The 18,912-nt window shown below is 41.9% G+C and overlaps 1 protein-coding gene across 3 annotated transcripts in view; it reads right to left on the bottom strand.

Moving 5' to 3' along the window:
• Positions 1-920: 920 nt before the first annotated feature.
• The window catches only part of ARHGEF12 (Rho guanine nucleotide exchange factor 12), a 150,877-nt gene continuing 132,885 nt past the window's right edge, over positions 921-18,912 (bottom strand). For all 3 annotated transcript variants that reach the window (XM_047877721.1, XM_047877723.1, XM_047877722.1), the window contains 12 exons: positions 17,732-17,832; positions 14,403-14,480; positions 13,219-13,294; positions 12,312-12,479; positions 11,386-11,473; positions 10,803-10,889; positions 10,590-10,669; positions 10,057-10,290; positions 7,991-8,458; positions 6,878-7,194; positions 5,536-5,605; positions 921-4,920 (listed from right to left, as the gene is read on the bottom strand). In XM_047877721.1, the coding sequence (XP_047733677.1) occupies positions 4,910-4,920; positions 5,536-5,605; positions 6,878-7,194; positions 7,991-8,458; positions 10,057-10,290; positions 10,590-10,669; positions 10,803-10,889; positions 11,386-11,473; positions 12,312-12,479; positions 13,219-13,294; positions 14,403-14,480; positions 17,732-17,832 (1,778 nt within the window). In that variant the 3' untranslated portion in view covers positions 921-4,909. The remainder of the gene's footprint in view (positions 4,921-5,535; positions 5,606-6,877; positions 7,195-7,990; positions 8,459-10,056; positions 10,291-10,589; positions 10,670-10,802; positions 10,890-11,385; positions 11,474-12,311; positions 12,480-13,218; positions 13,295-14,402; positions 14,481-17,731; positions 17,833-18,912) is intronic.

The raw sequence follows: 18,912 nt of genomic DNA, 5'->3' as shown, positions 1-18,912 counted from the left end.
TAGCTTGGAAGAGGACAGCAAAAAGTGAAAGCAACTGCTCATATGCAACGACAGTATTTTATTTTTGCCACTCTTCTTAGAAGATGGCCATCCAGGAGTGGGGATGGAACAGGCATGCGTTTCCCTACCGGTTATGCTCATAAACACAGCCACAAGCACAAACAGGTTCATTTCTGCAAAGTACATTTGCGTATTCTTCAGTTTTAGAAAGCTTAACTAAAAAATCCTACAAAATACTGAGCATTTTTTGTCACGCTTATTAGATCTATCAGCCAAATGTGCCCCCGAATGACTGAAAACTAAAATATCATCCCAAGAATAAGTCGAATGATACCTCTGTGTCAAAACCAACGTACCAAAAAGCCCAAAAGTTGAAACGGGGTCCATAAAAGCATAGAAATATTGCTACTTTAGGAAGTCCAGCGCTGGGGATAAGAATGGTGATAAAGACATCATATTTTCATTTAGGGTGGCATTAAACCAAAGTCATTTTCAAGTGAACCATAAAAGCTGCCCCATTAATCCCACTGATTTATACACTTAAAAGATGGTTAAGATGACAAATTTTATGTTACATATGTTTTACAATTTAAAAAATACATACCAAAAATCATCGAACTGTACACATTAAATGAGTGAACCGTGCGAAATGTGAATTATGTCTCAATGAAGCTGTTAGAGAGCAAAAGCACCGCCCCGGACGCTGCGGCCACACCCGCCGTCGGTGTCCTCACGGACGATGGCCCATCACAGAGACGAGCTGGCTCGTCTGGCTAGTAAAGATGCTCTAACAAGCAGGAAGCTGCTCGACAGTCACTTGCCAGTAAGATGAATGAAGGCCTCCTTGGGGCCTCAACTTTTCTAATGCAACTCGGAGAAGACAAACCAAGAAGAACATAAATAAAAAGCCACATACTTGGTTCCTTTAAGCATATTTAATATTTGAACTCTCATTTTCTATTTTCCCAGACCCCAGAAAACAGAAAGTTTTTAGATGACCAATATTTTGTTCCAGAAACATACAGCCTTATCAGCTAATTCATAAAAGAGCTATTTTACAAAGGTACATCTGGATAATTAGAACAATAAAGTCTTTTAGGCATTTCAAAATGTGATCAGTAAAAATACATGATTATTAATAAAGTTCTTTTAAAGATAGTTCCAGATTTTTTTAAAAGTAATTTCTGTTAAAGAGTACATGATTGTATGGTGAACAAGGAAAATAAAACGTTCTAGTAGGAAGAGGCTTATTAAAAATAACCAATAGTGTGCACATTACAGTTACCACTTTTGCAGTACATCTGCTTAGCCATTGGCACCTGGAAATGGCAGACAGGGCTTCCTTCTACGAGGTACGCTGTTCTTCCACCAATTTATTATCGAAACCATCAGTACCAGTGGGGAAGGCATACGGAACGAGGCAAAAGAAACTCTCTTCTCGAAGAAGGAACTGTTTTGCAGAGCAACGAAAGGGGTGGGTCAGAAAACAAACAAACAAAACAAACAAAAACGAAAAAACCCCCATGATTTAAAACAAAAATTGTAACAGGAGGGGGAAGAAACCAGCCAGCAGAAAGATGACTACACGGTCCTGACAATTTTGTATTCTGAGGTCCTCTGTACACAATTCTCAATGGTGCCCTCTGTGACGTATACAGAAGGAAATATTGACCAAAGCTCTAGCAGTTCAAAATAACATCATACACCACCTTCAGAGAAGACAGTTTCCAGTTTGAAATAGAGAAGCTCCATGTAATACACCAAATTTACCAACATCAAAAGAAAAAAAAAAGTATGCAAGTAAAAGACAACTCACAGGAAGCCTTAATTATCTTCTCTAGCTTCTAAAAAGAAGAAAAAATAAGCTTTTCTCCTTTACTCTCACATTAGGTTCCCCCTCTTGCCTCCAAAAAAACAAATAAAAACTGTCTTAAACAGTGGTTAGAAGTTGTTTTGGGGAATGGGAAGCCAGAAAACTAATGAAATGCGCCTTCTTACGGTACGATAGAATAGTTACAGTTTAGGTTCTAAAAGCCAAGATAACTCAAGCAGTCCAAGTTGGCTGATTTTAAAGTATGTAATCATGATTTTAAATTATAGCACTTTGGGGGCTTGCTGATTTGCCTTGATTAACTCTGTTCTCTGAAAAGGAAGGAGACACTCCAAATGTAATTTGCCACTTAATAGCAAAGGAGCCATCAGGCCCACAAGAGAGAGCACAGGGTCACAGCGGGTCATTTGGATGGCTAAAGCCCAGCCCTCCTGCTCTGGGAAGGTTGCTGTGATCACCACCCTTGATTCCAGCTTCTAGTCAGGTAACCTGGGAGAAAACAGCTTCGCTGGGGACCACTGTCGCTCAAAGACACTAGGAATATCTAATTCCATTGTCCTGAAAGGCAGATATGGTATCAAAGTAAAATGGCTGTGATTATAACGGCCAAAAAAATGGAAGGTGTAGGAGGCAATGCTGGGAAGGAGGCGGGAGGAAGGTAGGCTGGGAGGCTAAAAAGAACACACTCAAAATTGTGGAATCTTTTCAGACTCAGACTTTGTCTTGGGGCTTCATTTAAAAATCCAGATATGAGTTTATTTGGAAGTACTAGAGCTACGGTCAAAGTATGTTTCCAGTTAGCCCTGTTCCAAGGAGAGCTTCAACTGCAGGAAAAGCAAAGCCAATAGTTGCTAAGGGCGAGATACACTGGCTGAGCTAGAAGAGAAACCCAAACGCTGTTGACCTACAAAGCTTCTTGAGTGCTAGGGAATTATGGGATTACCCTGTACTGTCTGAATTTAAGATAAAAGTTCCATTTACAGTTCCCTTTCTCCAGATTAAATGCCAGCTGATGACCCCGGTGTCAGGTGGCCACGGGCGTGTTGCCCTTTTGGTTGCGAGTGACTACGTCATCTCCAGCAGCACTACACGATCATTTGGCTTTTCCACTCGCTTCTCTTAAGAGATACAGAAAGTTCAAGTCCCAAGCTTCACTTACTAGCTTCTGCCTCTAAAATTTTTAAGCCCACTCAGATTTAATTGATACTTGGTCTACGACTCAGAATAGAATTCTAATTTATAGATGAGGTCCAACAGTCCAAATTGGTCTACTTCAAAACATAGGTCAGGTTTGAAAAAGGCAGGAAATAGGAATCCGGACTTAGATGAGCTTGTTAAATTGTCGTGGTGTTTACAAAAGCAGTAGGGAATCCTTACCGCTTGCGATGAGAGTGCGGGGGAAGAGTAAAATTACTTCCTGATTACCCACAGAGTTCAGAGGGCACTACTGAAATGAGCAGTGGAGGTACTCTTTATGTAGTAACAGAATTTGAAGACTTGACCCATGATTTAGCTTTAGTTGGCAAAAATACTCCAAAACACATATACCCGATGCACAAAGAAAACCACAGAAAGCCAGTATCACTGAAGGAGTTCTCAAGTTACAATTCTGAAACATTTACCCTCTGCAGGGGGCAGCCAATACTACAATTCATTCTAGAGCAGGCAGTTAGCAACCCCTTGCCCACAGTATCCAGTGTATGCTCCGGTCTGCAACTTTTAAGGTCGGTCATGCACCAGTGTGGAAAAAGCTCCGGCAGTGAAGTCAGAGGAAGTGCTTCGGGAGCTGGTTTGAGCGGCTCTGCCTTCTCCACCTCATCTCTCTCCACTCCACTCGCGGCTCTCCTTTGAACTCAGAGAGCCCTTTGGCACCCATCAGTGCGAAATTAATATTAAGAGTCAAACCTCCAGGTACTAAAATTTTACTGGCCTTATATTCAGCAGTACCCGTGGCTAATGAGAGCCATGGTTCAACTCAGTAGTGATTCAGTTAGATAACCTTCCCAAACTCTTTTCCCCGCTCCCATCCCCCCCTTCCTCAGCACCCCCACCCCTGCCACCATCTGAAGCATCTCCATTTGTTTGTTTTTACTTCCCGCTCAACCTGCAGGGATAATTTACACAAGTGCCGAAGTCTAATGTAGAATTATAAAAATGAAACAATACCAAGAATAGCAAATTTATAGCCAAGAAAATAAAATTTGCTTTCCTCTCCCTCCCAAATCCCAACCCTCGATAGAAAGAAGACAAGAAGAACACACCCATTTTCAAGTGCCTGCTCTTTAGTACACTGAGGATTTCTGTTAATTGGGGGTTGATCCCGGCTACAGAGAAGAGGTGCTCGCCTCATGTGGGAGGAAGCCCACCTAGCCCTCTGCCCATCTGGGTAGCACACGGCTCAAGTCCTCCGCACACAGGAGCGGAGCCACGGGCATACTATGCCTTTGAGGTGACCCTCAAAGACGACGCCCACTGGGCAGCAGAGGGCATGGAATACAGTTTAGTGGAAGCTAGATGCTCCTTGCTCCCCCTGCTTACTTCCCCCTCTCCTTCACCTCTCTACCCAACCTCCTAACACCTTATCCTGAACTCTTGGCTTCAGGAGCAACTGACCCTTGGGTGTACTAAATACAAAGGGCTAAAACTCTCACTACTCAAAACAAAACATGGCAAAATAAAAATTAAAATGTGCTTTCAAATACGGAATGAAGTCAAATAAATACATCTGATTTTCTCTTTTTCTTAAGTCTAAGTAAAATTTCATATCCTACACCCAAAGCTCTATACATTTGGTTTCTGTTGTGAATCAAAATGAATTTCCGATAGTGAGGAGAGCAGAGTGAGAGAACGAATACTCCCTCACTGACAGACCAGTGCAGCTGCCAGACTGTGAAGAACTAGTCCCGCTCTGGGCGCCCGGGCACATGGCTGCCCCGGGGGGGTGGGGGGAGGGGGGTGGTTCACAGGCAGACCCTCTGGGACACACTCTTCTCTGCACCCACGGTGGAGCCAGGATGGGTGATACAAGGCCGACGCTCAAAATCCAACAACCTTCAGTCACCTCCAGGACACGCGGCTCTAACTTTTATCTGGGAAGAATAAAGACATGCGGAGATCCAATTAAGAAGAACAAATGAACACTCAGAGAATACCGAGAGGTGAGGTCTGAGGGCATGGCTGGGTCTTTTGTTCACTGGATCGGAACAGCCTCATTCGAAAGCACGTAAGCAGATGGGTACAAATCGCGTCACTGAGCACAGATCCACTTGCGGTCGCGGGGAGGCACCGCTCTGGCTGTCGGGACAGACACCGGAGTACAGCCAGGCCCGAGGAGCACCAAGCCCCCTCGCAGCAGCACTGGCAGATCTCTAAGGAACCTAGGACTGCCCAGGCTTCCCACCGCCCTGCTTTCTGCTTCTGTAAAGGTGAAGAAAGACGGGGGGCAGAGGAACGGGGGAGTGTGCGGTGGGGAGGGACCGCACAGGACAACTGATGGCCGCGGCTCCTCTCACAAGAGGAAGAGCACAGTCAGCAAATGGCAGCCTCTGCCTGATAGATGATGTTTGGAAACAAGCAGTTTTTTAAAGACAGGAGAGAAATGGAATCTCAGAAGGCTTCCACTTTAAAGAATAATAAATCATTTCATCCGATGTACTGTTCAGGCAGAATGATTCTAGAGTCTGGAGTCCACAATTTTCACATACCTGAGTGCTTGTCTGTGAGGGCTGATCCAGCCAGCCTTTGGCAAAGAATGTTGTAACTTTCCTCCACCTTCTGTAAAATAAAACCCATAGGTTTTCATTTGAACATCCTAATCTTTCTTTATGAAAACAGGAAAGAAAGTTTTTGCATATTACTGGTACATGCCTCTAAATGTGCACATTAATGTCGTTAACAATTTTGTTAGTGGGGAAGAAGAGGAAACTTCATTCCTGTAAAAAGATTCTCCCTTGAGTGAATAACTTAAAACCTTCTCGTGTAAAGGTGATTCTCCCACCCCTAGAGTCACCCTGAAAATGGTCCCATAGGTGACATGAACGGTGGCAGAGCCAATCTGCCCACAATGGCCTAGGAGATATCTCATCAGTTCTGGGATGAGGGGAACACCGACCAAGTGAGGTTAAAAGAAAAACTAAGATGGGTGGCTCAGTCGGTTAAGCGTCTGACTTCAGCTCAGGTCATGATCTTGCGGTTCGTGGGTTCAAGCCCCGCATCAGGCTGTGTGCTGACCGCTCAGAGCCTGGAGCCTGCTTCGGATTCCGTGTCTCCTCCCTCCGCCCCTCCCCAACTCACACTCTGTGTCTCTTTCTCTCTCTCTAGAATAAATAAACACAAAAAAATTTTGTGTGTGTAAATAAAGAAAAGAAAAAAGGAAGACCAGTCTTTAGCTAAAAGGCTAAGATCACTTTTAATATTGTCTGCAAAGTAATGAAAAAATGTTTGGGCTCTAGCAGTTGTATCTACCGATGACAAACTTTAAGATAAAGTCCTTTTCTCAGAAATTACCACCTAAGTCAGTTCCGAAATAGTGGCCCATACAGTGACAGCTTCAACTACCAACTCACAAAAATCCATTCATGTCCAGGTTTTCAGATTACGGGGGCCATTGGAGCCAATGTCTATGTGTCAAAGCGGCTGGGAAACTACTGACATCACCTAACGATTTGCAGATAATTAATAAGTGAAAGCATTTTCTAGCCTAGATTCATAACGACACAAACCCCACCTCCGTCAGCTTGCTATTCACATTTTCTCATGGAGGCCAGCCAGTCATCCCAAATATATTTGGGTTCTTAAACTCAGAAACCCAAACAAACACGCTGTCTACGGTGCTACAACCTTTTCCTGTTTTTGTGATCTGCAACCAGATAAACAGTGCTGATTTCGGCTTTTTATCCAGGTCTGTTCATGGATACTGGTCAAAGAAAACAGCAAATCTAGAACCTGAACAAGCTTACTGACATCAGCATGTCAGTTGTTCTGTACGTCCTCTCTGTTAGGTATGTTTCTTTACCCCAGCCACGAGGACACGGACATCTGAGGTACCTTTAAGTGTTCAAGGTCAGCCTCGATCTTACGAATGTACTCCATGATCTGGCTTTGTGAGTCTGCACAAGAGGGGGGACTCTGGATCTCAAAACAGGAATCCTCCATAGCTCCCCAGCGCTGCTGGACCAGGAATTCCGGGGTGAACGGTGAGAGCGCCCCATCGGAATGGGCGTTCTGGGGAGAATGCTGCTGCTGGCCGGCAGAGTCCGTGGGGGGGGCGCCTGTCGTGGGCGGTGGGGGGAGTGAGGAAGCAACCTCCTCATCCGTGGAGCTCTCCTGCACCGCATCGTAGCCGTCAAGGATCAAATAGTTTCCTATTGACAGAGACGGAAGAGCTCGATGAGCTTGGTGCCGCCATCCTCGCATCAAAAAACAGAGACGAGGGGATATGCTGACAACTTTCAAAGCCACTAAAGATGGAGAAAAGCCATTAATTCTCCGATCCTCAAGTTCAGTTTTAAGTACATCAGGGTCTTCGCACTTTGGCTTGAAGCTAAACTTAGCACACTTTCATGGTAAATCTCCAAAAAACTTCGTGTTAGTGTCTTAAAAGTCAAAAGCTGCAAACTGCAAAGTCCCCATATGATCCTGCCACAAGTGCCCTAGCCAAACAGTCCTCGTACCTCATGGTGCACCACCTTCTCCCTCACCCTGCACCTAGCCACCGCCAGACGCTTGCTCTTGCCCAGCGGCCTGCGTGCCCCCGCTCTCTCCTAGAGTCCTCTGCACCCCGACCCTGGTTGCCGACTGCCCTATCAATCTCTGCCGCCTCTGACTTATTTTTCCTCCTAATTCTTCTTACTGTCTGACATCTGTTTACTCAGTTACCATTATTCTTTCCTCTCCTAGTACTTAAGCTCCCCAAGAATAGTGGATTTTTCTGTGTTATCAATGCCGTATCTCCCAGCACCTACGATGGGGTCTGGCATAGAGCAGATTCAGTCATCATTTACTGCATGAAAGATAAATGCTACACACACACACACACACACACACACACACACACACACACACGAGAGAATGCGTAGATACCCAAACATCCATCTCAGCACAGCACACAGCACAGTTAATGACCATCAAAATCAAAGTTTAAATGTGAAAGAAACTTGCCTGAGATGCGCAAATTAACATCCTCTTCCTTCTTAACCACTCCATCACCTTCTGATGGATTATCATCACTATGTGCTTCCCGGGCATCAAAAAAGTGCTCTCCACTCTCATCAAGACTCCCTTCTGGCTCTGCAGGAGGCATCTCTGGGGTCATAATCATGTGGTCCATTACTAACATGTTACTTGCCTGGCTATCTTGGAATGCCAGTACCACTGAATCTCGTGGAGCAGAAGATTCAGTTGAAGTCCGTGGACTGTAACAAGTGGAAATGTCACCACTTTCAGTTCTAAAGGACACCTGTCCTTCACCAGGAGGACAGGCCTTACTATTTTCAGAGTTCTGGGTTACACTGTCTGTCTGCACCCCGGAAGACGCTGTTCCGTATCTCAGGAAACGTGACCAGTCTTCCTGAGTGCTCTTCTCAGCCAAACCCAGCTGTTGTACAAGCAACTGCTTCAACAAGCCCACTGAAAGATTTAGGAGGGAGGAGAAAACACACATTCACAACAATAGCCTCAGACTGCCAGAATTAAATTCGTCTGCGGAACTACCAATTATTTCAAAAAGTATCTTTTTAGTAGAGTCAAAATATTAATTTCATACCATCATTTTTTTTGTTTTGTATTGAAAAATGAGATAAAGCACCATCTAGAAAAGATTTAATATCAAACGAGACTTGAAAAGATGTAAGTAAGCCTTCTGAATGAGGAGATACTCCTGTTCAGAACAGCTAACTAATACCATGCCTTTGTCTATTTTTGATTCCATGTAACCTGAATAATACCCCGAAAGTACTTTTTAAAAAGATGTTAAAAAGCTGTGTTATGCTAGAAAAGAAGCCCTGAAAGTTTTGCTTTTTCCAGAAGCCGACACTGTATACACAGGTGTTATTTTTTTCTAATTTTATTAGACACACAGAACATTTATTTTATCATTTTATAATAATCCAAAGAATCTCCTTACATGGTGAAGAAAATAAAGTTGCCTTATAATAAAATTTAATTTCAATGATTTGGTAGCATGTATAGTTTCAAAGGATAAGAACATATTTATTAGTTTTTTAAAAATGACCTTACTAGTGGGACAGTGTTAGTCAAACCATCAGAAATCATTCTGACTGTCAGAATCAGGAGACTCTAGAATGAATTAGATTTTAAAGAACTTGACCAATTCCGTACTTTTCACTCTGGCTTAATTTCTATCGTGTTTCTTTAGGGAAACTGTCTCCATATAGGTCTGAGTCTTTGGCCCTCTGTCCTGCTCTACCTTCATTTCCCGAGAGATATGATGAATTCCTATGGCTCTGACATTCAAACCCATCTCTTTCTCTATCCTCTCCCCAAAGCTCCAGGCTTAAAACTCCCAACTTCCTGCTTGTCACTTCCTCTTAAATAGCTTGCCAGTTTTCAAATTGAGCCCGTAATCTCTGGTAAATAAAAAAAGGAAACGATAGGGTGCCTGGGTGGCTCACTGGGTTGAGCATCTGACTCTTGATTTTGACTTCACGTCATGATCACAAGGTTGTGGGATCGAGCCCTGTGTCGATCAGATCACACTGCGCCCCCCCTGCGCTGTGCCACCCTTCAAATTCGGAGGACTCGATCTGGTATTCAAGGTTCACAACAGCGGGCCTCAGGGTCCCACCTTCCACCTTTCCCACCTAATCTCCCCTGCCTCCTTGAGCTCACAGGGTCTACCTGCGGCTCTCTGAACACACTCAAGAGTTTTCTGCCTCTGTGCTTCTGGCCCTATCACTATTCTGATCTGCATGTTTTCTACATGCCTATCTGAATCCTGCCCATTCTTCAAGGTGATAATCACATCCCCCTTGTTTCCTGATGCATCTCTCTCTGGTCACCACCACCAGATCAACTGTAACAACCTGTACCGGTTACTTTACAAGGTGGGAGGAAGTGTTCTATCATCTTCCCAACGAGATAGTACAATTCTTTAAGGGAAAAGTCAGAGTTTAAACTTCCTTGGGTTCTCCCTAAATGGCTGCGTGGTACACGACACAACTCTGGCACTTCACAAACATCTGTGTTAACTTATGAACAGCACTTACAATTCCTTAGTGCGTCCAAGGCCCACCGTTCTTCCGAGGCAGGCAAGTGCGGGTCTGGGATTGGGATTTGGTAACTTGCTCCAGCTTCCTGCAGAGTCCCATCTGCATGCCGCTCCTTAGCAAACTGTCTCTCAGCCACAAACAGATCATCTACCTCGGACTTCCCAGAGGCACCCAGTGAATGAGACTGAGGTTTTGACGATATTAAGGGAGACTCTAATCCCAAATCTCTGTCTGTTCAATGGAACAGAAAAAGTAGAATAGATCTTAAGCAAAACTTTTAACTTTCAATGTGAAGCATTCAGGAAATACTTGAAAAAATAACCACAAGAGTACAGAGATCATCTGCTGTTAAGTGAAAGACACGGCACTTGGAGCAGTGTTAAAATGGCACACGAAAGGCTCATAAGTGAAGTTTGTTAAAAGAAACAGCTTATGCGAGAATCTGCAAAGTCCAAAAGACGTAAAGGCTCTTTGCGTCTTAGTAATATTTAGACTCCACTCTTCCAGGCAAACCTAACAGATCAGTTTACCTGGACTCTGCAGACCAGGGACTGAAATGCTATGATGCTCCACTTTTAATTTTGGAGGTTCTTCTTCATCGTTGTCTCCTCTATGGAAGAAAGAAAACCATCCTTCAGCTTCACGAGTTGCCAAAACATCATTGTGACATGATGTAAGAATTAGCTATTCCCTTCCTGACAAAACGCGAAGTCAGTCCTACTACAATGCAAATGCACACTCACTCGCAAGGTGGTGACTGGGGCAGTGGGATTGGCTTCGCCGACTGTTCCTTCACTGATGCGGCCATCCGGCAGATAAGGTCCTGCCAGCTGCAGAAGTTTGAAAAGGTTCCAAAATCCAAAAGTGAAAGGAAAAACAAACGCCCTTTAAATACATGCAGAAAGAAGTAACAACAAAAACAAACAAACCAGAAATCAAGCCAAGCCAATCCAACAAAAAACCCTACTTCTGCCAGAGAGTTATTTTTATTTTGGCAACGTAAGCAGACTATAAAAAATGCTATACCTTAATGAAAAACCTAACAAACAGCGTTATGCACACACTGCCCATTAAAAACTTCACATGACACTTGTGAGAAATTTTCTTCAGAAAAGATACTTTCAAAAGAATAGAATCAAAATAGGAGACGTCAATCTAAAAAAAGAACAGGTTCTTAGAAAAACACCTCTAAAAGAATACAGAGGAAGAGCTTCTTTCCATATAGTTTTCGGTTGTCAAACTACGATTACAAAAATGAAGTTTATAGAATATTATATTCAGGACAATAAAAACCATTAGGGTAAGGTAGCTATATCTAATACATACACAGTCTTTTCAGAAACTGTCTGTGCCACCAGTTCATAAATTTGGGCCCCATTGTCCGACATGGAGATGACAAACAAAGCTTTGTTATCTGGAAGAAACAAGACAAAAATCACTCTGACGACATGAACGTGACCTATAGGGGCCATGAAGGATGCTTCTAGTGTCCTGATTTATTCTGCATCTTAATCTAGGTAAAGGTTAATGTGTTCACTTTTAAACACGTTCACTCTGTAAAAAATTGTTAAGCTACACGTTACAATTTTGTGCGACTTACCGTAGACGATGCTGTGTATATCATATGTCAATAAAACACAGACTATAAAAACCAGCACTGATTCCACAGTCACTTATTAGAAACAAGAGGTGTCAATATATCTAAATTACTGAACTGACTTTTTTGCACTTATTTTGAATTGCCCTTTTGCTAAACAGCTCGATGTTGGTGAAAAGAGGTCACCAATTTTTCTTGTCATTGCGGAACGAACAAGTTTTAAAAGGGATCTCATTGTCGGTACAGTTAACATATAACTTGCTGACTTAAATGGATTTCAAGTACCCCAAACTAAACCCATCTCTTCATTTTTGTTTGTTTGCGCTTTTTTCACAAATCAAAAAATACACCACTCTCATGAAAGCCTTTTTGTTGGGATTACCTCTCAATTCTCCATCTTCACTGGTGTCAACCAATGATTTGAACACAGAATAAAGATCAAAGTAGTGTGCAGAAAATTGCTCAGAGAATCTAGGCATCCCAAATAATTTGGGGGCACAAACTCTTACTTTCTCCCTAGTAAATAAATTTCATTTGTCTAAAAACATTAAAAAACCAAAACTCTATACCAGTTGGGCTACTTAAACAATACCGAACATCTTCTGTAACTGTATCATGAACCCGAAGCTTCCTGTCACTCTGCAGACATACTTGCCTGTTGCCACTTGTCGAACCAACACTGTATTCAACTTAATGACAGGGCTAAACGTGTGTTTGCTATCAGCTGTAGATGCCAGAATCTTACTATGACATCGTAACACCAGTCTGTCATCCTGTTTTTGTAACAATACAAGAATGTCTTCCAGCAGCAACGTGTACAGATCTAGAAACAAAAACATAGAGGTGATGCGTGCAGATACTGAGATGTGGTTTATAAACTTTTTAACAATTTGACACAGAAAATTTATTTCTGTTAAATCTAATACAGTCTAATACATGTTAAAAATTAACTTGCTATCGCCTTTTTTAGTTTTATTTTTAGGGGTGCCTGAGTGGCTCAGTCGGTTAAGCATCCGATTCTTGATTCTGGCTCAGGTCACAGTCTCACGGTTTCATGAGTTCGAGCCCCACATCGGGCTCTGTGCTAATGGCCCAGAGCCCACTTCAGATTCTCTCTCTTCCTCTGCTCCTCCCCTGCTTGTACTCTCTCTGTCTCTCTCAAGATAAATAAACTTTAAAATAATAATAATATTAATTTTTATATTGTATTGACACACATGCCAATCTGTGACTGATGAGGAAAAAAAACCACTACGGTTTCTTACCACAGACAGTTTGAACTGGAGCAGTTTAAAGAAAGCTTATTGGAAAGCTCATTAGAATACAAGAATGATGGAGACAGGGCAGAATCATGACAAACCTCTGCTTCACCCCAAATGAATATGTAATGCACTTCACATATAACAACACAGCATAAGCAGATCTGCAAAAATACGAGAGCAGCACTGCTCACTGCTGCAGCTGAAAACTGTGAACGGTCATCTCTTCTCTCGGGCATAAGGAAACTTTACTATTTTCTTCTTTCTTCCACTCTCCCCCATACTGACAGACATTACACCTACCAATAGTCTTATCCCGATTCACCTTCCAGACCAGTGGCCCTTCATGAATCATCTTCCTTTTTGTTAAATCCAAATTCTGCCAAAACAAAGACGATTATACACAAATTATTTCCAAACACTTAGGGAGATCATATTCCATACAGTCGCTTTTCAAAAAATTCTTCACATAAAAGACGCCATTTACCTTCAGTATCATTATCGAGATCTATCAACTATTGACCATGGAATAAAGATCAAGTTAAAGTAAGCTGCATAGAATCTCCTAAAAAGGGAAGAAGCAACTTGCAGGAAAATATTCAGGAGTGCTGTCTTATAAATCTCACACTAAACACATGACAGCAGCTTATGAAAATGATCAGCACTGGATTCGCAGCCCATCCCCTCATTTTTCTATGAATAACTAGATAAGGGGGGTGCCTAGCTTATCTGCAGGAGGCCTGCGAGTGCCAGACTCTGGTTCCAAACCAAGTTAAGGAAGAACAGTACTCATAAAAAAGTCGAGGCGGTGATCAGCCTTGCTCTAAATATTAATAATTTGGTAAGAGAATCATCTTTTAGTCTAGGTAGCCCTAGAAAAATCCCACTGTCTGGAAGAGATGGGGCTAAGCATATTAAGCCTGCTTTTTGATAAGCTGTTATATAGGACATAAACGTCTGATTAACCAGCCACCAAATACATCTGCCAAAAACCACCACCAAGTAAAACAGACCAAGAAAGATTAAAAATCCTAACCAGTTACTTAACACAAAAGCCCCATGTAACAGAAATGGCAATCACTAAATATTTTACTACCATTCCTGTAATGGTTTCAACATTTATGCTTCTGAAGAGGTTCATGAAAAAATTATTATCTTGTTTTACTCAATAATCTAGAAAGTTCCCAGAGTAAACAGCCCTACTCCCATTCAGACTGTAGGAACAAAATAAAACTAAATTACTAATGTTCCCTTAGTCTCCTGCAAATTTCTCTTACAAAGAGTTCGTTTTACACAAAAGATTCCTCTAATGAAAGACTAAGCTTCACGCAGACCAGATGTTGCAAACGAAGAACAGAATCATAAATACAATCTGTGATACAAGAACTCCTTCAGGTGATGGATGTTCCCACAGAGATGTTAATTACCTGCAAGGTCTTTAGTAAACTGTATTTCATGTTTTAAATTATGATTAGACAATCTCTCACCCTGAGCTCTTCCACATTTGGGTACTCTGACAACTTCAGATTGGAGGTATCGAGGCGACGCTGATAGTCTTCTAAGCGCTGCGAATACGACAAGATGGAGCCAAGGTTACTGCTTTGGGTATCAGTGACCTCCCTGTTCCTAAACCAAATGGACATCTTTTTACCTGTATTTTACAGAGCTCTCTGCAGCACCGGACATAACCGACAGCTCACTCGTTCTTAAAACAACCCCCTCCTTCCGCTGGCTCTGGAGACATCACACCCTCCTAGTTTTCCTCTTGCCTCTTTGGTTGTTCTTGTTCAATCTGCTTTCCAAACTCACTGACCTCTAGCTAGCTTGTGGCTATTTTCTGAATACGTAAATCATGTACGTGGTACAAAATCCGAAAAGTAATATAAGACACACAATGAAAACGAAGCCTCACTCCAATCCTGTCCTCTTGCCTCCTCAATCTTGATACCCATTCTTGGGTAGCCTATGAGAAAAATTCTAAGCAAACGGAATATATGCATATGTAAGTATGCTTCTCTCTCTGCATGCTGTGTGTGTGTATATATCCTTTTTAAAAAGATATGGTAGCGTATTAATATATTAATTACTCAAATGGTAACATATTCACATACACATGTGTACGTGTACGTGTACGTGTGTGTGTGTGTGTGTGTGTGTGTGTGTGTGTGTGTGTGTATTACTCATCACTGTATCTTGGAGACTGTTCCACATGAGCACATATAGAGAGAACTCACTTTTCAAATGGCCGTATGGTATTAAGCTCTATGAACGTACTATAGTTTACCCAACTACACTGACTGAAGGACATGTAAGTTACTTCCAATCATCTCCTATAACAAACAATATTGTGATATAAAGGCCTTAAAACATATATTTTTATGGACATGTGTAGATATATCTGTAAGATAAATTTCTAAAGGAACAACTGTTAGGTCAAAGCGTATGTGCATTTTCCCCCAAGATTACAAAATGTCCAAGTGAACAGAAAAGTCTGAATGTGTATTGTGAGCACCTATACACTCATTACTTACGTCCACAGTTAATATTTGCTGTATTTGTTTTATTATATGTCTGTTCATCCCTCTAGCTATCCATCAAGGCACAACACATTTTGAATGCATTCCAAAATAACTTACAGATGTAAGCACACTTTACCTTTAAACATTTTAGTGTGCATATCATTAACAAGAGTCAATATTTATTTATAGTTACTTTTTAAACATTTTTTTAAGTTCATTTATTTATTTTGAGAGAAGAGAGAGAGCATAAGCAAGGAAGGAGAGGGGGAGAGAGAGAATCCCAAGCAAGCTCCACGCTGTCAGCACAGAGCCCGATGCAGGGCTCGATGCCATCATGAGATCCTGACCTGAGCCAACATCAAGAGTTGGATGCTCAACCGAATGAGCCGCCCAGGCGCCCCTACGGTTACTTTTTTGAAGTAAAATGTACCTGTGAGATGCACACACTTTAAGCGTACCTTTCCACAAGTTTTTACACACCTATGCCCCTGTGCAATCAAACTCCTATATGAAACACTGCCATCACCTCATGTGATGTTCAGAATGTTCCCTCGTCCTTCTTCCTGGTTAGTATCTGGCCCCGCATCGCCAATAACAACCACTTTTTTGACCTTTTTTTCCCACCACAGATTAGTTGAGCCTGTTCTAGAAGTTCACATAAATAAAACTATATATATGTGCTCTTATCTGCTCTCTTTCACTTGGCATCATGCTGGTGAGGTTCATCCACGTTGTATCAGCAGGTTCCTTTCTTTTTATGCTGGTATTTATTATTCTAGTTTATGACTACACCACATTGGCTTTATGCTATAAACACTCCTGTACAAATCTGTGGGCACATATCTTCACTTTCCCTGGGTAAATCACTAGGAACAAAATTGCTGGGTCAAAGGGTAGATGTATGAACATATGCATTGTTAATTTAGGTACATATTGCCAAACTGCCCTCTGGAGTTTTATCATTTTACACTCCAAACAACACATTTGAAAGTTCCCGTTTTCCTACAGCCTCACCAACAGAGCCGTCATCATAATTCAGTTCCTAAGAAATTACATCCAGGTCCACGGATTCAATTAACCTCTATATATACTCACAATCTTACATTTTTATCTTCAGCGCAGTCCTCTTAGAGGTGGGTCCAGACAGCCAACGGCACACTATCCATCTTCACCTGATATTCCAAACTGAACTCATCTTCCCTACAAATCTGGGGCCTTCTTCACTCGTCCTGTCCACCCAAATGTGCAAACCAGAGACCTGGGATTTATTCCTACCATCGCACCTCCCTTCAAATCCTTCTCTAAATCAGTCACCAAATCCTGTTAGTTTTACTTTCCACTTCTCCAACTCTTGTACCTCTCGAGCCGCCACTACCTGTCCTGCACTGCTGCAACAGACTGAGCTTCTTCATCTCCTCCCTGCCCCCTTCCACCCCTCTGCCACGGACCAGTACAAGTGATACTTACAAAGTGTAAAATCTGAACACGCCACTCTTCTTATAAATGTCTGTAATGAATTCCTACTGCTCTCAAAATCGGGATCTAAACATGGTCTACAGGGCCCCGTGTGACTTGGTCCTGGCCTACTGTGCGTTCTTCTGTTAGCACTCCGGCTTCACTTTTTAGGCATGGTCCACACGAACCTAATCTTTCAGTTCCTCAGACAGACCATGCTTCCTCTTTACCCCAGGACTTTTGCACATGCTGCTCCCTCTACTTGTAAGGATGCCCCCTTCCATATTCTTTTGGTTGATTTGCACTCATTCTTCAGGGCTTGGCTTAAATGTCACCTCCTCAAAGAAGCCTTCTCTGATGGCTACCACCCAACACCCTCAAACCAGGCTCTCCCTGTACCCCAGCACTAAGCTATACACTCCTAGCACTCCAAAGTCTCCTTCATAGCAGCTATTACATAAAATACTTGCACCACTATCTGCTCGGTACCTTCTTCTCCTGCCAGAAACTACGCTCAATGTGGGCACTTACTTGACTTATTTACTTAAGCACTCTATACCCTATACTCAGCATACACTCAGGATACAGGTGCTCTAGAAATATTTGTTGAATGAACACATAAATGAAAGACCGAACAACTACAGATGCTCAAGAAAGCCAAATACAAAACTGATGCTCTAACACAGACTGAACCAGACCCACCTACTACATGAATAGCCAACAAATGCTCCACCTGTCAATTATGTCATGATAATTTCAATTATTATTTCACAGATCCCAGGTAACACTAATTTAATACTCTCCCTATGTCATCCTATATCTTCTTGTTTTTCCCTTCTTACCTGCTTATTTTCTGCCTCCTTGACAGCCTGATTTACATAGTTTAAGATCTGACGACAGTGATCTGCAGCTTTCTTCACCTTCTCCCTTTCCATTGGCCATTCTAAGTATAGAAGAAAAATCCAAAATGTAAGATAAAGGAAGTCAGAAAAGAACATACATTTTACATATATATATATATATATATATACACATATACATATATATATACACACACACACATATATATACATATATATACATACATACATATATATACATATATATGTATACATATATATATACATACATACATATATATACATATATATGTATACATACACACACACACACACACAGGTATATATGTATGTATGAAGAGTTTGAATATTTTTATATCAGGCCAAAATCTACAGCAGAATCTCAATTCAGATAGCCTTTGGGCAGGTGAGATGTCTTAGGACAAATAAGCCCAAATTAAGCCCAAATTCAAGGAGCTGTGCATTAGTGTCAGCCCCACCATGTTACATACTCCAGGGGGTGGGTCTCATTCATGCTGTAAGCTATACATGTGGGACCCCTTCTCCCCCTGGAATCTCCCCTGAGGGCACAGCCTATGTGATTATGTCCAGGGAACCTGTTCAGCAATAACTGTTTAACGGTAACACTGAATTCAAAATAACTGCAGAAGACGTTTCTTTGAATTTGAGAATATATTTAAGGAAAGAAAACAGATTACAACATTTTATCATTAAAAGAAGATAAAATTCACCAAAATGTGCTGAGATTACATTGAGGCCTACAATGTAAAGAATGACAAAACCAGAATATTTAAGACAACAACCCTCAGAACAACGGCCCACCTATCTGGAACAGGTGTGTTCACAAATGAACGTGCATGAGTATTTCCAAGTTTTCAGGTACAGGAAATAGTTTGCATAAAATTATTAATGAGAACTACGTGTAAGAGCCTAAAAGCTCAACTCAGAAACTCACACTAACCTCCTGTTTTTAAACAGGAGAGCTGGGGTTACAGCGCACTGCTGGGGCTTCATGGAGGTACGTGTTAGATACACAGAATTTCTTTGCCCAGGATACGCCTTCTTCAAAGCAAATACGATGTATGCTAGAGGAAGGGCTGGTGCTCTCTGTAAAGCGCCAGATGTACGTTTTGTCTGTAAAGCACTGGATGACAAATATTTTA

Source organism: Prionailurus viverrinus, chromosome D1 (genome assembly GCF_022837055.1).
Source record: "Prionailurus viverrinus isolate Anna chromosome D1, UM_Priviv_1.0, whole genome shotgun sequence".
NCBI lineage: Eukaryota > Metazoa > Chordata > Mammalia > Carnivora > Felidae > Prionailurus > Prionailurus viverrinus.
This window is presented reverse-complemented; position numbering and strand designations above follow the sequence as displayed.